At 34.2% G+C, this 15,807-nt stretch overlaps 3 protein-coding genes across 7 annotated transcripts in view; 1 reads left to right on the plus strand and 2 right to left on the minus strand.

Annotated features, from left to right (window-relative positions):
* Positions 1-1,149: 1,149 nt before the first annotated feature.
* On the minus strand, positions 1,150-3,361 carry LOC148229085 (uncharacterized). Of its 2 annotated transcripts, none has more exons than XM_088198818.1 (5): positions 3,253-3,361; positions 2,761-2,952; positions 2,569-2,696; positions 1,696-1,847; positions 1,150-1,629 (listed from the first exon to the last, which is right to left on the minus strand). In XM_088198818.1, the coding sequence occupies exons 1-5, from the start codon at positions 3,278-3,280 to the stop codon at positions 1,464-1,466; spliced, it is 666 nt and encodes a 221-aa protein (XP_088054944.1). In that variant the 5' UTR covers positions 3,281-3,361; the 3' UTR covers positions 1,150-1,463. The 2 variants fall into 2 exon arrangements, with proteins under 2 accessions (XP_088054944.1, XP_088054945.1); XM_088198819.1 differs by having other exon boundaries at positions 2,761-2,968.
* On the plus strand, positions 3,000-9,089 carry LOC148229086 (CDK5RAP1-like protein). Of its 2 annotated transcripts, none has more exons than XM_088198816.1 (7): positions 3,000-3,190; positions 4,943-5,489; positions 5,550-5,700; positions 5,762-6,107; positions 6,168-6,324; positions 6,387-6,514; positions 8,593-9,089. In XM_088198816.1, the coding sequence occupies exons 1-7, from the start codon at positions 3,140-3,142 to the stop codon at positions 8,995-8,997; spliced, it is 1,785 nt and encodes a 594-aa protein (XP_088054942.1). In that variant the 5' UTR covers positions 3,000-3,139; the 3' UTR covers positions 8,998-9,089. The 2 variants fall into 2 exon arrangements, with proteins under 2 accessions (XP_088054942.1, XP_088054943.1); XM_088198817.1 differs by having other exon boundaries at positions 3,150-4,847.
* dgo (ankyrin repeat domain containing protein 6 diego) overlaps positions 9,073-15,807 on the minus strand; it is a 98,368-nt gene continuing 91,633 nt past the window's right edge. For all 3 annotated transcript variants that reach the window (XM_088198814.1, XM_088198813.1, XM_088198815.1), the window contains 3 exons: positions 15,511-15,612; positions 12,036-12,230; positions 9,073-11,971 (listed from right to left, as the gene is read on the minus strand). In XM_088198814.1, coding sequence (XP_088054940.1) covers positions 9,182-11,971; positions 12,036-12,230; positions 15,511-15,612 — 3,087 coding nt within the window. In that variant the 3' untranslated portion in view covers positions 9,073-9,181. The remainder of the gene's footprint in view (positions 11,972-12,035; positions 12,231-15,510; positions 15,613-15,807) is intronic.

The raw sequence follows: 15,807 nt of genomic DNA on the forward strand, positions 1-15,807 counted from the left end.
ATTTTAATAAACACAAAAATTTCTCCGCGGACCATCAGCTGGTGACTACTGGCTTTAACTATTCTTTGTAATTATCGGACGGTCGCCCAACGTGACCTTGAAACTATAAACTTTCCCATAAGGGAGGATTTTAAAGGTGGATTTAGACCCTAATACAATTGACTCTCAATTTGTATAATCTGATATTCGTCCAAGCTTCTTTCAAGGACCATTATAACATGTATGACACTTGGTTACAACGCTATTTACTGGCAATCACTAGATGGACGGTAAGCACGCACGAATTGTAGAATCAACGTAGAAACTGTAATCCCGAAAATTAAATGATTAAATTTTGCAAGGCCTCAGTAAAATATTACACGCGAGGCCCCCTGAAATAATGGTATAAATAATGCAGGAACATGCTTTTATATATGCAGGGCCCTTTTCTGCACATGCCTCGGAAAAATCTCGACATCTGAGCCGGCCCTGATTATAATACTGGTAAAAATCAACAAGATATGCTCAAATGAATAGTAATAAAATTAGCATAGAAACCCTCGAGATTTAAATTAAATTAAAATTAAACATAAAAATTATTACTGTGGAGTAATAATTTTTATTTTTCTCTTGGACATAAGCTGCTCCATTGCGATCTCGATGCTGTGATTAAACTTGAAAGTTCGGTGATTTTAATAGGATATTTTAACGCTAGAAATATGCATTGGAACTATTACGGCGTGATTCGATACGGAAGATCGCTTTTTAACTACTTACACAATTGCCGCCAATTCTGGATATTGTGTTAATCAATCTTAAATATGCAGTGCTTCTTAGTTCTGTCCTTAGATCACCTTCCTGTGTTTTTTAGATTGAAGAGTGAGACGAGGTTATCCCCAAGATCGTCTGCAATTTAAATTAGCAATTATTCCTTTTTAATTTTTTGCTCTAATTGTAAAGGTGTTTTCCTTAAATTTATTTTAAAAAAACTATCGTTTTATTTTCTTATTCATTATCGTTATAAATTAGTAACATGTAAGAATGCATTAAGCACTATTTTTTGTAAGATTTTTATAGTTTTTTATTATTATTTATTATTAGTTTTTATCAATTACAATTAAATGAATACGATGTATCTTATAGGAATATGAACATAAAACAATTTTAATACATTTTTTTTTATTTATTTATTGATAATAGAAAATACTAACATAAAATATCGATAAATAAACAATTTGGAAAAAAGCGTCTTATCCATAAAAATCAATATTATATCGGATATTGCTTGTGCATTTGTACTAATTATTCTTTATGCGTATATATGTATAATATTTACGCATTCTTATGGTCATCGTAAAGCTCCAATGAAAATATTAAGTAAATGAAGCAAATCAAACATCACATAATAAACATTTATAAATTATAAAACGACACATTAATATATCGAGAAAAAAATATTAATTAAGAAACAGTCTTATTCGTAATCACTGAAATTTATAGATTGTGCTCGGGAATTTGGGCGTGGGATTCGGCGCTGGATTCACTTTCTCCATAGCCTCTTTCAAATTTCTTTGGAATATATTTTTAGCATCGCAAAATCCGTGCTTTGTCTTTCCGAACGAATTTGGACCTGCCGAAGTCGGTGTCTCCCTATAAAATATTAAAATAAATCATTAAGTTACAGAGTTATTAAAATTTCAATTTTAATTTTATCACCTTCCAATATTTCTCATCCTCATGCGTGCTTCAGCGGGCATCTCTTCCGGTTCTTCATCGCTCGCATCGTTAAACACAGAAGCCACTTTAGGTTTCGGTAGAACTGGATTCGGTGCTGGCGCAGCATTCAATGTCATCTTGATAGGTTGAGGCTGAGTGATTTGAGAGAAAGCTGTCATAGGTCAAATAAAATTCATATTCTTTCACCGAAATGGAGAAATGTTATATTTATAAACAACTTATCTTATGAACAATAACAATGTAATTTATGTTACGAATATGTACTCAAGTTTGTTAAATGTTTTATTTTATTGATAATATGTAAACTCTCATAAAAAATATATAATCATTAAAAAAGGTTTTTTCATTAAAATATAAATAAACCCGTATTTTTGGATACTCTTTGTTTTAATTATATTTTAATTTTCGCCTACGGTGCATTTTTTTAAATGTAATATTTAGGATATAGAACTAAGCAGTAAAAAAAGAAGAGGGGTTATAATTTCATATATAAATTTACAAACTGGCTAAGTTCACCCTGGAAAAGGCTGGAATGACATCCGTGATCATCAAGTATTTAAAATAATAAATTAAGCATTTTCCTTTTGATGCTCTCACAGTAATTCACACGGCATTGTGTTATGAATATTTCATAAAATTTATAAAGTTTAATGAACAAGTTAATTAATGATGCAATAATTACTTTTAAATAAATTAATATCGGTAAAAACTGAGAGAAAAATTACGAATATATTTGAATACTTCAACTATTTTTTATTAAATATATAAATAGTTGTGAAGTACGGAAATATTGCGCAAAACTCTCAGCAATATTTAGTATCAAAGAGCGTTTAGTGATAATAAAAGATATACTTTTGGTGCCGGTTTGTTGAAACCGATGGATATCTTTCCTATCTTGGGAGCTGGCGGCGGAGTCGGAATTCTATAATTGGGTTCTTCTTCGCGCGTCGGACTTATCGACATCTCTCTCACTCTAGTGTCTAAAAATAAAAACAAAGATCGTGTTTGTGTAAATGTAATAAAAATATAATTTTATCGACATACCAGTTTGATCCGTACTATCGGGCTTATTGGATTTGTTAGTCCTATTTTCCCTAGAACGGGAACGTCTGTTGCTTCGTTCGCCCGAGCGACTCCTGTCTCTCCTCCGGCGCCTCTCTCTGTCGCGATCGGTCGAGTCATCCCTCGAGCTTCTGTAACGATCATCTCGAGTCTTGGATTCTCTCGACATGGACCCTGACAATGTGAAACACTGGCAAAATTTAAATCTAGTTATAAAACGAGACTACCGTTTTAAAAGTCATATCCATAACCTATAATATGTTTTTATTAAATTAAGTTGAACTCTGAATCGAAAACAATTGATACGAACTCGATTCCGTTTAAGAAACGTCAAATTTGGTGTCTCCCGGAAAAATTTCGCATGCGGCAACACTGCGACGGCGCAAGCGAGGAGGATCTTCGTCGATTGTCGGTGAGTGTGTTGAAATTAAACAAAATGGCGAATTTCGCGTCCCGGCGGCACTTCGTCTTTACCTGGAAGTGTCCGTTCGTGTCTACTCATCGTCACCGACGAGGGATCCACTCCCAAGTCAGCTCCGATTCTGCAGTCCGTCGTCTACTGTCAATCGACACGATCGGTGTTGCCAGTGCAATATTTTTCTCGTGCTTTTTTTAATTCATAACAATTGAATGTGACTACCTATGTTAAAATAATGATTTTATTCTACATATTTACTACATATACATATTTTTCACTGCGGCGGGGTAATACTGAACACATTATTTATTTTAACGTTTAATTTATATCTGTAATCTATTTATTTTCAAAAGTCAGTGCGCAATAATGTTGTTTAATGCGTAATCATAATATGCTCTTAAATTTCGTTCGCCGTGAGATCAATCGATTCATTGAGAACGACCATCACAGGGCAGAAATTTAAAAACGCATTAAGCGTTGTTATTGCGCACTGACTCTTGAAAATAAATAGACTATAAACTAAAATCACGGGTAATTGCCAATACAAATGATTATCGATTCTTAAATTATTTTATGCACTTTAGGGACCGTTGGTGGTGACGGGTGGCAATGAGACACAGATTGAGCCGCTGCAGTAGTATATTTATTTGATGATTACGGTTTGTTTACATTACAAAATGGGGCGGACGCGCGACGGCACGCGTCCGAACCCTTACAAGCTTGCCGGTAGAGAGGGAGAAAAACCGCCACGCAATGCTACTCCAGCGCCGACCAGTTTTGGCCATAACAAATCTAAATTCGGCTCCCATAGCACTGAATGCGGGAGATGAGAATCTTCGTTTCCCGACACATATCAGTTAAAAGCGGGAAACGATGATGAATCTGTTTTAGTACTTCGTTCTACTACGCACATCTGCTATGAATATTTACTATTTACAGCAGAAATCGGTATTTGTAAATTAAATCGGCGCCACGCTCAGAAACCAATGATTATGAATATTTAACATCTGCAAAGAATATTAGGAAAAAAAATTGACTTGGAAAATAAAAACTTGGAAAATAAAGGGGTGTACACAGCTGTGTACAATGGGCGGTTTAGAGTGAAACTGTCCAAAGCATGGTCGCTCAACACATAACGTTTTCTTACTTGCGGCAAATAACACAACACCTCTCCAGAGACACAGTTAGGAATTTAAATGTTTATTAGATGACATTCAGGAATTCCAGTAAGAGTAACAAAATACACCAAAAACTGTGACATCTAGTCTCTGCACTATTCAATAAAAATGGTTTAATTCTCTTGCACGATAATGCGTAATCATACATTTTACGCTGAATTTTGATTTATAAAATATACGACCCCAGCTGCGGTGAGATCTATTTACTTACCCCGTTATAACGCATTGGGCTTAAACTTGTCAGGTTACAGCGAAAGATTAAATAAAATTTCCGGCATTCTATAATTTGCCCTAAAGATGTAAGGAAATAACTAATGTTATTTATTTGATTGTTCTTATTATAGAATTATTCTTATTACACACTATTATTGTAAAACTATCTTCTTAAATTGTCACCAAAGGCGGGTGCCTGTTCTGCCTGTACATAATGCAAGGACTATAATAGGATTTTTAAATTTGGCAGCAAAAATTTAGTAAATAATGATTAATATTATATAATCAATTCATTGCTAAAGAACTAGCTATTGAGCTATTTACCAAAATTTAACGCTATCTTTATTATTTACAGACAATGAACGTCATTACAAATGTGATTAGAAAATCTCACAAATTCATCAATTTTAATAATCATGCACAGTGTTTATCGTCAACGTACAGATTAACACATTCAATAAGCAATGAAACCAATGAAAGGAGACGTAAATTAGAAAATGGACCCGATTTAAAAGATTTTATACAAGGTTCATCGTTTAACAATGAACAGATTGAAGAAGAGTTGGTCCCTTATATAAACAACACAATTTTAAGCACAGTCAAGAGAAAAGTGCACTTTTTAGTGTATGGATGTCAGATGAACGTAAATGACACGGAAATTGTGTGGTCTATATTGCAAAAGAACAATTTCGAAAAAACGGAAAATGTAAGAGAAGCCGATGTCGTTTTGATGGTTACGTGTGCCATTAGAGACGGAGCCGAAAATAAGATCTGGAATAAGCTAAATTTTCTGAAAGGCATCAGAAATAAGGTGAAACAAAAAATTAAGATTGGAGTTCTCGGCTGCATGGCGGAACGATTAAAACATCAATTGATCGAAAAGGAAAAAGCCGTTGATTTAGGTATTGATTTATATTATTCATATTTATTTTATTTATACTATTTTATTAATATTATTACAGTGGCTGGACCGGATAGTTATAAGGACTTACCTCGATTGTTAGCTTTAACTGAAAATAATCAAACCGCTGTTAACGTTTTATTATCGTTTGACGAAACTTATGCCGATGTTATGCCTGTGAGGTTGAACGAAGGCTCAAAATCTGCTTTTGTGTGCGTATACGTAGATTGTATGATATTTTAAAGTTATATTTATATTGGAATATTATTTTAGATCAATCATGCGAGGGTGTGATAACATGTGCACTTATTGTATTGTACCGTTTACGAGAGGAAGAGAAAGATCAAGACCCATAGATTCGATATTGGATGAAATCAGACATTTATCTGAACAAGGCGTTAAAGAAGTAACTCTATTAGGACAGAACGTCAATAGTTATCGAGATGTATCCCAATGCGATCAAGAAGAAGTCACGAAAATGACTAAAGGATTTAAAACTGTTTATAAGACTAAAAAAGGAGGATTGCGATTCTCCGAACTTTTAGATAAAGTTTCACTGGTCGATAGCGAAATGAGGATACGATTCACGTCGCCTCATCCTAAAGATTTTCCTGATGAAGTAATATACATTATATAAACTCTTATATTATTGATAATAATTTTATATTGTTATATTTAGGTATTACAAATCATCAACGAGAGACCGAACATTTGTAAATCTTTACATCTTCCGGCACAATCTGGTAACAGTGCTGTATTGGAGCGGATGAGGCGAGGATATACTAGAGAAGCATATTTGGAATTGATTGATCATGTCAGGAGTGTAATACCTGGAGGTAATTAAAAGTTTGGAGTTAAAAATTCACTATTAATTTAATCATTATCTATATTTTTACAGTATCAATCTCAAGCGATTTTATATGTGGATTCTGTGGTGAAACTGAGGAAGAGTTCAATGATACGTTATCGCTTATGGATACAGTAAAATATAATATGGCGTATCTATTTGCGTATAGCATGAGAGAAGTGAGTTTAATAAATATACACTTACACAATCTAGTATTCGTATACAGTAAACCTCGGAACTTACTTTGTGAGTGGTGTGAAAACTGTTTTTTACATTATCCTGTTTTTAATTTTAAAGGATTTTATGAATGTTATATGTTGTTTTTCAGCTAGTAATTAAATAAAGTATTTATAGAAAAAATAGTTGATGTGATAATATTAGACGTATGTTTTATATATTAAAACATTTTTTTATGATCAAAAAAATTCATAATATTTCATTAAATGACATGCATTTTCTGGCCAAATTCAAGGTTTAGAATACATGTCAAAAGCAATAAAATTGTGCCGTCGCAGTGAAAACGTTCTAGCATTCTTAGTAAAATTTTTTATAGCAATATTTCGACTTATATAATAAGTGAGAATCGAATGAAGGAAGCATATCTAAACCAAATTTTGACCAATAGGATAGCGCAAAAAAACAATTATCTCTTCTCAGAAGTCAAAAATTCACGTCAAAAGCAATAAAATCGTGCCGTTACTAAGCGTTCCCACTGTGACGACGATGGTAAACCGAATTTTGACCAATAGAAGAGCGCAAAAAACAATTATTTATTCTCAGAAGTCAAAAATCTACATCAAAAGCAATAAAATCGTTCCTTTTGATGTGGATTTTTGACTTCTGAGAAAGGATAATTGCTTTTTGCGCTCGCCTATTGACCAAAATTCAGTTTGAATATACTTTAATCAATACTCTCATATCAGAAAATAAAATGGATAGCTATTATATTTTTAAAACGCAGTGTAATATCGAAGTGCAGACAAACTATAGAGCAATATGCGAGATGCATCATCTGTCTATACTTCTTCTTCCGCTTAGTTTGAGTTGGCATGGTTTGAATTTTGTACTGGACTCAGGTCCAGTATATAACATAACTTTCATTAGGTTAGGTTTGGGTTTGTATAGCAAATGGACGTTTCGCAACTGTCAAATTTAGTTTCATAGATATTTTAGAGCTTTGAATATTTTTTGACCAATAATTTTATGTAAGAAGTCGATAGTTATATCGGTAAGGATAGCTATCGTGTTTTTAAAACATAGTGTAATATCGAAGTGCAGACGAACTATAGAGCAATATGCGAGATGCAACGTAAAGGCTATACTTCTTCTTCCGCTTATTTTCCTCTGAGAGATGAGTTGGTATGTTCTGTATTTTGGACTGGACCTAATGAAAATTTTAAAACTATAATTAGTTTCAATTTTAATTAGGTTAGGTTTTGGTTTGAACAGCAAATTTTCGTTTCGCAACTGTTAAACTGAATAATTGGCCAGTTTTTTTAATTTTTCGATTTCATTAAAATTCATTAAATGTCATGCAATTTACTGGCCTGACTTGATTAAACCGACAAAGTAGTTTTTTCACTTAAAATAAATTAAAATGTACGTACCGAAATATGCTACACTAATATTCCTCAAACACACTTTGTAGTTTCCTCGATCTTCACTGATGCTCTTCTGAATATAGACAGCCTATGAATGTTGATGAAAGACTGATTTTTTGTTGATAAAAATATACAAAGCTGCTGCGAAGCTGGTAATTTTGTACTAAGTTCACTAAGTGAAATGTAGGTGTTAAAAATTCCCAGCTGTAATGACGAAATCTTTCTTTTTCATTTCGCATCATTCAACCGCCTGAAGCGACATAAGAAGTTGTCGTGAATAGCTTTTTAAACGCAGGACCGTGTTCCTGGAACAGCTACCTCTGTGGAGTAGAACGGCACAGGATGGTTTCGCTGCGTTTTTTGTGTGCCATCCTTAGAATTCTTAGAACATGTGCTCCCGATTTTGTATTTTCTGTATTCTCATCTCAAAAATCAGCAAATTTTTCGAGATAAATATCATAGCCTTTTTTAACTTTTTTTTATCCATACGATTATTTTTTAATGTTTTAGAATGTCTGCATAGAATAGGGTGGGTACGTTCAAGAAGTTTTTAAATCATTTTCATAGTAATATCAACAGATGTTACTAAAAATATTTTAATTTTATCGCACGGAATTTTCCAATATAATATGTTTAATAATTAACATTTTTTTTAGAAAACTACTGCTCATAGACGATTTAAAGACGACGTTCCCGATGAAGTAAAACATGAACGTCAATTGAAGATGATCCATATATATCGTAAGAGAGTCGAAGAAGTCAATAGGGCGCAGATAGGCGAAATAAAGTTGATTTTAATTGAAGGAATAAGCAAACGATCTGAAGATATGTTATCAGGACGCAGCGAAGGCAACATCAAAGTTATTATTCCGTCAATCGACATCCCTATTTCACCAATCGATAACGAAACAATGAAGGTGTCGATCGGAGACTATGTAGCTGTTAAAATAGAGGATGCTAACTCACAAGTGCTCAAAGGAACGCCTTTATATCACACAACAATCGGTAGATTTAATCATGATACGTCTAATATACACTTAAAGATGAAATCTGCTATTTAGAATGAAAGTATTATAGGTGTTATTTTAAATACGTTTATTACATATAAATACATCTTTATTTCATTAAATAAATTATTTTAAAATGTTACAAATATATATTTTTATTAACATCTTTATACAAAATTCAGTGACTTAACGATAATATTGTACTTTTGCGTTTTAAAACTATGTTATCTATAAAACGTCATACAAGGCTCGAAGCTCCGATGTGAGTGTGCGGAGGATGATTCACGGTGTTAGTTATAATGTTTCTGTTCATAACTAAAGCTAGCTTTTGATTTAAAGTGCTTTCCGAGCAGTCTATGTTTCCGGACAGACTCGGAGACGCTCCTTGAGAGCTTCCGTACACTTTTGTACTATAGCCCGAGTCGTTATGCGAATCTCGATCCAATTGACTCTGCAGTTCCGTCAATTGAGTATTGATGGCCAAGTTCTGCATCCTGTTTTGCAGATGAGGATCGTGCGGATAGTTCATCATTTGACTTTCTAAAGTCCCTCGCACTTCGTTGATCAAATGTCCGTGCGATTGATAATTATTTAGAGGACGCATATTATTGTGATATCCCGAACAGTTATTGATGTTCGATATTTCAATCTCTGCGTTTTGATCCAATTGACTCGTATACGAATGCGGAGTCCTCGATAGTTCCCGATCTATATGATCGTGCATCATTTCGCTCAATAGACCGTTTGAGCTATAAACTGGATTTCTATTTCTGCTGTAATTTATGTTATCGCTCGATTTGCTCACATCTGGCGTTTTGAAATGAGGATGAACGTTTTGATTCGGAAGTCTGCTGAACATCTGACTTTCTAGAAATCGCTGTTTATTTGGCACGTCGTGAAAATAAGCATCTTTCGGAATCGGAAGCAAGCTCCTCAATGATAAAGGATTGATCTTTCCGTTCGCGTCCAGCTTATTAGGACTTTGAGGTTGAGCGTTTTGATTCATATTTTCATAATTCGGCAGCGGCACCGTAGTTAAAAGATTAGAATTCTGCATCAGTCCGGATTCTAACGGCGTTCTGACCGGATTGTCTTCTTCGTCGCTGCTTTCAGATCTATTTCCATCACTTTTATTATGAAAATTGAACATCTTTCTAGTCGGAAACGGTATCAAGTTATGAAAGCTGAACTTTTTTGAAGATTTTACACTCTGGACCGGTTTATTACTTCCTGAAGTATTTATCTGAACGCTTTGAGATATCGGTTCTATTGTGTTGAAATGTGTATTTTCACTCAGCGGTATAGTATTATTTTGCCAGTCGCTCGGTGATGGAAACTGCGAGGGATTCATACGATAACTAGGCGACATTGATCTGCTAGCGCTTCCGCTGGATCTTCCACCGGGCGATCTAGAGTCTCTCAACGACGATCTTTCGATCTCTTCGATGATTTGCTTCTGTTGTATTCTAGCGACCAACTCGTGCACGGATCTTCTAGAGCCGTTTTCAACTACGACTCCATCGCCGTTCATTTGACACCTAGAACCGTCTTCGCATCTAGATATCTTAATATAACCATCATTTTCAATTCCGTCGAGACAATTATTCAACTGATCCATCTCTTTCTCTTCCACTATACTCTTAATTTCTTTCAAATCAATCTCAGTTTTAGATCTATTCATTCTACTTTGCGTAGAATCACAATCGGATTGCGAATACGATTGAGAGACATTAGCATTATTAGTTTTAACGTGAATTTCAGCTGTGACGTTATGAACAGAATCACTTTTACCACCTTTCCTTGGATTCTCTGCTCCATAACTAGAAATCGAAATGCTTCTATCGGAAGATTTACTACTAGCTCGATAACTTTTATTATGAGACGATTCAGATACATCGTTGCACTTATTAAATTTTCTAGACACTCTCGGTGAATTAGTATCTAAAACATCTGCACTCTTAGACGCATTCCTCATAGATCTATTCAAATTCGTTCTCGGAGGCGTATCTTTAACATTGCTATTAAAAGTCTTGATGATGTTCCACGTCTTAGAAGTAGTATCTAACATTTCTAAGCTCCTAGTTCTTTTCAGTGGTGCGATATCAACAGATCCTTTCGGACTAAAATCTAGCTTCTTGGCTCTTTCCGAAACTCTAAACATCATACCCCTCGTCAACCAATGCTCCAAATGCTGCTGCCTCTCCCTGCATAAAATTCTCTCAGCCGCCACGCACCGAGTGAGTTCCGATATTTGCCCTTGAGTTCTCCGTTCTAAATTAGTCACCTTCTGATCAAGCTTCTCGTGCGCTTTATCTATATGATATTTAAGCTCTAATTTATCTCTATTCAGTTTATCTTCCATATGCTTAAAGAATGGAGCGCAATAACAAGTATAACCGACTCCCACAGGTCCTTTACAAATATTACCGGCCAAGTCTAAAAAATACTGCTCTCCCTTCTTCAACGGTTCTTTAGGTAGAGAATCCAATTTAGGCTTAGGAAAATTGCTCGGATCCGGATAGTAATGGCAGCCGTACGGAGACCAGTGTTTTCCGTTTGCTTCAAAGTGTACGCTTCTGAGCTTCTTTTTATCTTTACATGATTTACCAGGACTTTGGCTCGCATCTTTATCTTTGCTCTTCTTCTTCACAATGCTCTCGAGTACAGCAGCATCCGGTGTATCAATAACTTTCTCGACACTCTTATCTCTATGTTTTTCTTTCTTCTTATTATCTTTCTCCTTCTTCGCCTTGACGACTGAAGTAGTTAATATATCTACGATCTCATGAAGTTCTTTTCTTATAGCAATGTCTTTAGCGGTTTCGTTCTGTTTGTTCTTGAGTCCTTTGTTGCACCCCGCTTCTAATAATATCCTAGTGAGCTTCCGTCGTCCCATAGCAGCGGCTATGTGAAGAGCTGTATCGCCATTTTTGTTCTGGTCTGAGACGTGACATTCGGCTGAGATTAATATGCGAGTCACTCCAGCGTGTCCGTATCTCGCTGAAGTGTGAAGTGAAGTATCGCCGTACTGAAAAAATATTATTCCATTCATATTCCGTCCATGATTTATATATAAAATATTAAATACTTACATTATTTTGTATGTCTGGATCACATCCTGCCAGTAATATCTCTCGACACGTTTGATTGTGACCGTTTTGGCAAGCTAGGTGCAGTGGAGCAAATCCACCATTGTTGCGGATGTGGAGAGCTGCTCTCGTAGCCAGCAACGTGACGCATCTGCTGTAGCCTTTCCATGCTGCTTCATGAAGAGCAGTATTGCCATGCTGAAATGAAAATATGAATGCTTTTAGATATAGTTTTTATTTATGGTAAAGGTCCTATTGACATTGACATTGAAAAACAAGGAAATGGAAAAATATGTTATAGTCAAGTTGAAGTTTGTGGGTAAAAATCCCACATTAACGGAAGATGTTTTTTTACATTTATATCGTGTCTGGGAAAAATTGAAACATTAACGATAATAAATTTCTACACAGGAAACGTGTCAGATTTTTGGGCAATAAAATTTACTCTAATTTTTTGATATCTTTAGCTTTACGATTTAAAAAAAATATTGATGTTTTTCGGGTCAGAATTTATATTAAATGGTAAGAATTATTTTGACAGATGGTGATCATTTTTTCAGTCAATATCTATTATAGTTCATTAATCAGTATTTATAAAGAATAGCCAGTATGATCTGTATTTTAACATTAAGGTCAGTTTTATATTGCCAGATGGTGTTTTAGGGCCAAATTGTTTGCTTAGGCTCGCAACATTGTTAGATGTTAATGCAAGCCAAACGTACTCTCCGCTACCGCTCTGTCGTTATTTCCACTTCGTTCGTCGCTCTGAACACCTTCACGTTTTACATACAATAAAATAGATTCGTTGAGAGTTATTCATGGGGTGCTCAATGTTCTGAACAACGCTCGCTCGCACCTAACCTGTTCAACAGTTTTGTTGCGAGCGAGATGGTTTATAAGATATTTATAAAATAAATAATTTATTGCTCATTTATATTTAAAAATGTTATAATATTTTTAATTACATGATCGTCTTATATTAAAATATATTCTGATCGTCCTATTTTTTTATTCTGATCACATGCTATTTTTATTCTAGCCATTTGATATTTATTCTGATCCTGAATAATATAATTATGATCATTCGACATTTTAATTCTGATCGACTAATACTTTTATTGTGAATGTATGCTACTTTTATTTTAATCATTTGATATTTATTCTGACCCTAAATTATATAATTATGACCAGGCTATTAATAAAATTCTGACCGGGATTTGATTTTTATTCTGACACAGAGTGGTTTAAATTCTGACCATTTAGTTTGTTTCCTTTATTTTTTTTCAAAATTACTTATTTGAAAAAAATATTAAAAAATCATATTGGAATGCTTTTTTCACGATTAATTATAATAACATATTTATAATACATAGTACATTTTGAATTCTTTTAAAGCTAAGTTTTGAGCTTAATATTATAAATATGACATTTTAAAGTAGTTTTTTTTATGTATTAATAAAATAGTAATATTGTAATGATGATTATATAATCTACTATTGTACTTGACAATTAAACAATAAATTTGGTAATATTATTTAACCATTTCTACACAGGAAACGTGTTAGATATTTCATAAAAATAATATTTTTTAGAACGGTTTATTTTTATATATAAGTAAAAATATATATTTTCTTGTCATATATTATTATTTAAAATAAAAATCAAATTTCGGTCAGCCTGGTCATAATTATATTATTCAAGATCAGAATAAATATCTAATGGTTAGAATAAAAAAGCATACGGTCAGAATTAAAATATAGGACGATCATGTGAATTTAAAAATATAACATTTATAAATATAAATAAGCAATAAATTATTAATTTAAAAAATATCGTATAAACTGTGGAACAGAGAGATATTCATGAAAACATCATGAATAATTCTCAACGAATCTATTTAATTGTATGTATGACGCGAAGGTATTCAGAGCGACGAACGAAGCGGGAATAACGATAGAGCAGCGGAGAGCACGCTTAGGTTGTTGTGCCGACATCTGACAATGTTGCGAGCCCAACCAAATAATTTGGCATGTATTATTATGCAGACCATCTGTCAACATAAAACTGACCTTGGGGTTAAAATATAGATCATATATTATAAATACTGGCTATTCGTTATAAATACTGGACTATGAACTGTAATAAATATTGACTGAAAAAAATGATTCTGACCATCTTATCAAAATAATTCTTAGCATTTAATATATATTTTGCCTTACAATTTAATATAAATTCTGACCGTCTAATTTTTATTCTGACCTTTAATACAAATTCTGACCAAATGCAATAAACCAAAATGCGTGACTACACTATATAAAATTCTAATTGCATTAGCATCCCCAAAAGAACAACGGACATTTTCTGCGCCTTTACATATACAAGAAAATAATATTGTATTGATAAGACTGACAGTAGGTGGCATGTGCTAACAGGAATGACAAGTGCGCTGTTGCCAACACTCAGACTATGCGTCGAGAGAAGCTAGAGTAAAATAACTCTTCGACCTCAATATACATAGTGCACATCGTTCACTCCATTTGACTGATACTTTCATCAAAAGCATTTACTATATACCCCCAACTTGAGACACACGGATGTTCATGAAGTTCAGGAAGCAGCCGCTTCCCTCTTCACGTCATCTCTAGCTAACATCGCGTATTTATAATAACTATACAGACTGTACGTGATTCAAAAATTGTTTCACATCTAATAAAAAATATTTAAAAGACGGAGTACGGATAAATTAATATCATATTATCTATAATAATATGCAAAAGTCCTTTAGACTCTGCCTCGTAATTTCTCTTATAATCCAGTCAATATTGTAATTAGCCATAAAAGCACATTTATCTATAGTTCCAGTAGCTATTAGCTGCACATACACAGGGTTGTCGCCCAGGGCTGGCGAGCAATAATAGCCGGCGAAAGCCTGTCCGTATAATCCTCCATGTAATTACAGCGGGCGTTCTTCCCATGAAAGCGCATACAATGGCATTAACACGACCGTGTAAATAAATAACATACTCTTAAATCCTTATCTGACATCTACAAACGCCGTGCGTCGTGTACGGTATGCCCGTTCGATTTGGAATTGAACTTTTCTGTAAGGGTTAAATCTTTGAACGCGTGCGATGAAGTTTTCTTAAAGCAACTAGCGATACAATACAGCGAGACATTTAAAATAAAATATTAAGAACCACTGCTTTAAAACCAATTCTCGGTATACACGCACAATGTATAAAACTTTGATATATTTTGTGGGTGTGCAAGAGTTATTGTTTCACACGTGAACCATCTATAGCGCCACAAAATAATTACTGTGTTCTTAATCAAATCTAAGAGTGCGTGTGTCGTAACCAGACAATGATGTACAGTAGAGATTCACGCAGGGCGAGAGTCGAAAAATGAAACTGATTGTTGTAATTGTATCAAGAGAAAACAAACGTCGGCGGTAGCCTTTGATCGTTTGAGCACTCACCATGCTGTCCTGACGGTTTGGATCGGCTCCATTCTGCATCAGCAGTCGGACCACTTCCGAGTGGCCGTCAGCTGCGGCCCTCTGAAGGGCTGTGCAACCGTTCTGGAATAAAATAAAAATATAAATAATTAAAAATCTTGTAGCTGGATGCGTGCGTTCACATAAGTGTGAACGGTCACATTCACATATAAAAATAAATAAATTGTATCCTTAAATGAGTCACAAAAAATATAGCGTTAAACAAAAATGTATAACATTGTATAATTTCCTCATCGAGCTTCGACGAAAATTGATCGA

The sequence above is a fragment of the Plectrocnemia conspersa genome, unplaced genomic scaffold (assembly GCF_051122295.1).
Source record: "Plectrocnemia conspersa isolate PC_06_02 unplaced genomic scaffold, ASM5112229v1 ptg000011l, whole genome shotgun sequence".
Lineage (NCBI taxonomy): Eukaryota > Metazoa > Arthropoda > Insecta > Trichoptera > Polycentropodidae > Plectrocnemia > Plectrocnemia conspersa.

Coding starts and splice junctions, on each gene's coding strand:
- LOC148229086 (XM_088198816.1), top strand. CDS start 3,140: ATGCGGCAACACTGCGACGGCGCAAGCGAGGAGGATCTTCGTCGATTG. Junction 6,108..6,167: donor CTAAAGATTTTCCTGATGAA/GTAATATACATT, acceptor TGTTATATTTAG/GTATTACAAATCATCAACGA. Junction 6,325..6,386: donor CAGGAGTGTAATACCTGGAG/GTAATTAAAAGT, acceptor ATATTTTTACAG/TATCAATCTCAAGCGATTTT.
- LOC148229085 (XM_088198818.1), bottom strand. CDS start 3,280: ATGAGTAGACACGAACGGACACTTCCAG. Junction 2,953..3,252: donor ACACGAACGGACACTTCCAG/GTAAAGACGAAG, acceptor TCACATTGTCAG/GGTCCATGTCGAGAGAATCC. Junction 1,848..2,568: donor TCAACAAACCGGCACCAAAA/GTATATCTTTTA, acceptor CAAATCACTCAG/CCTCAACCTATCAAGATGAC.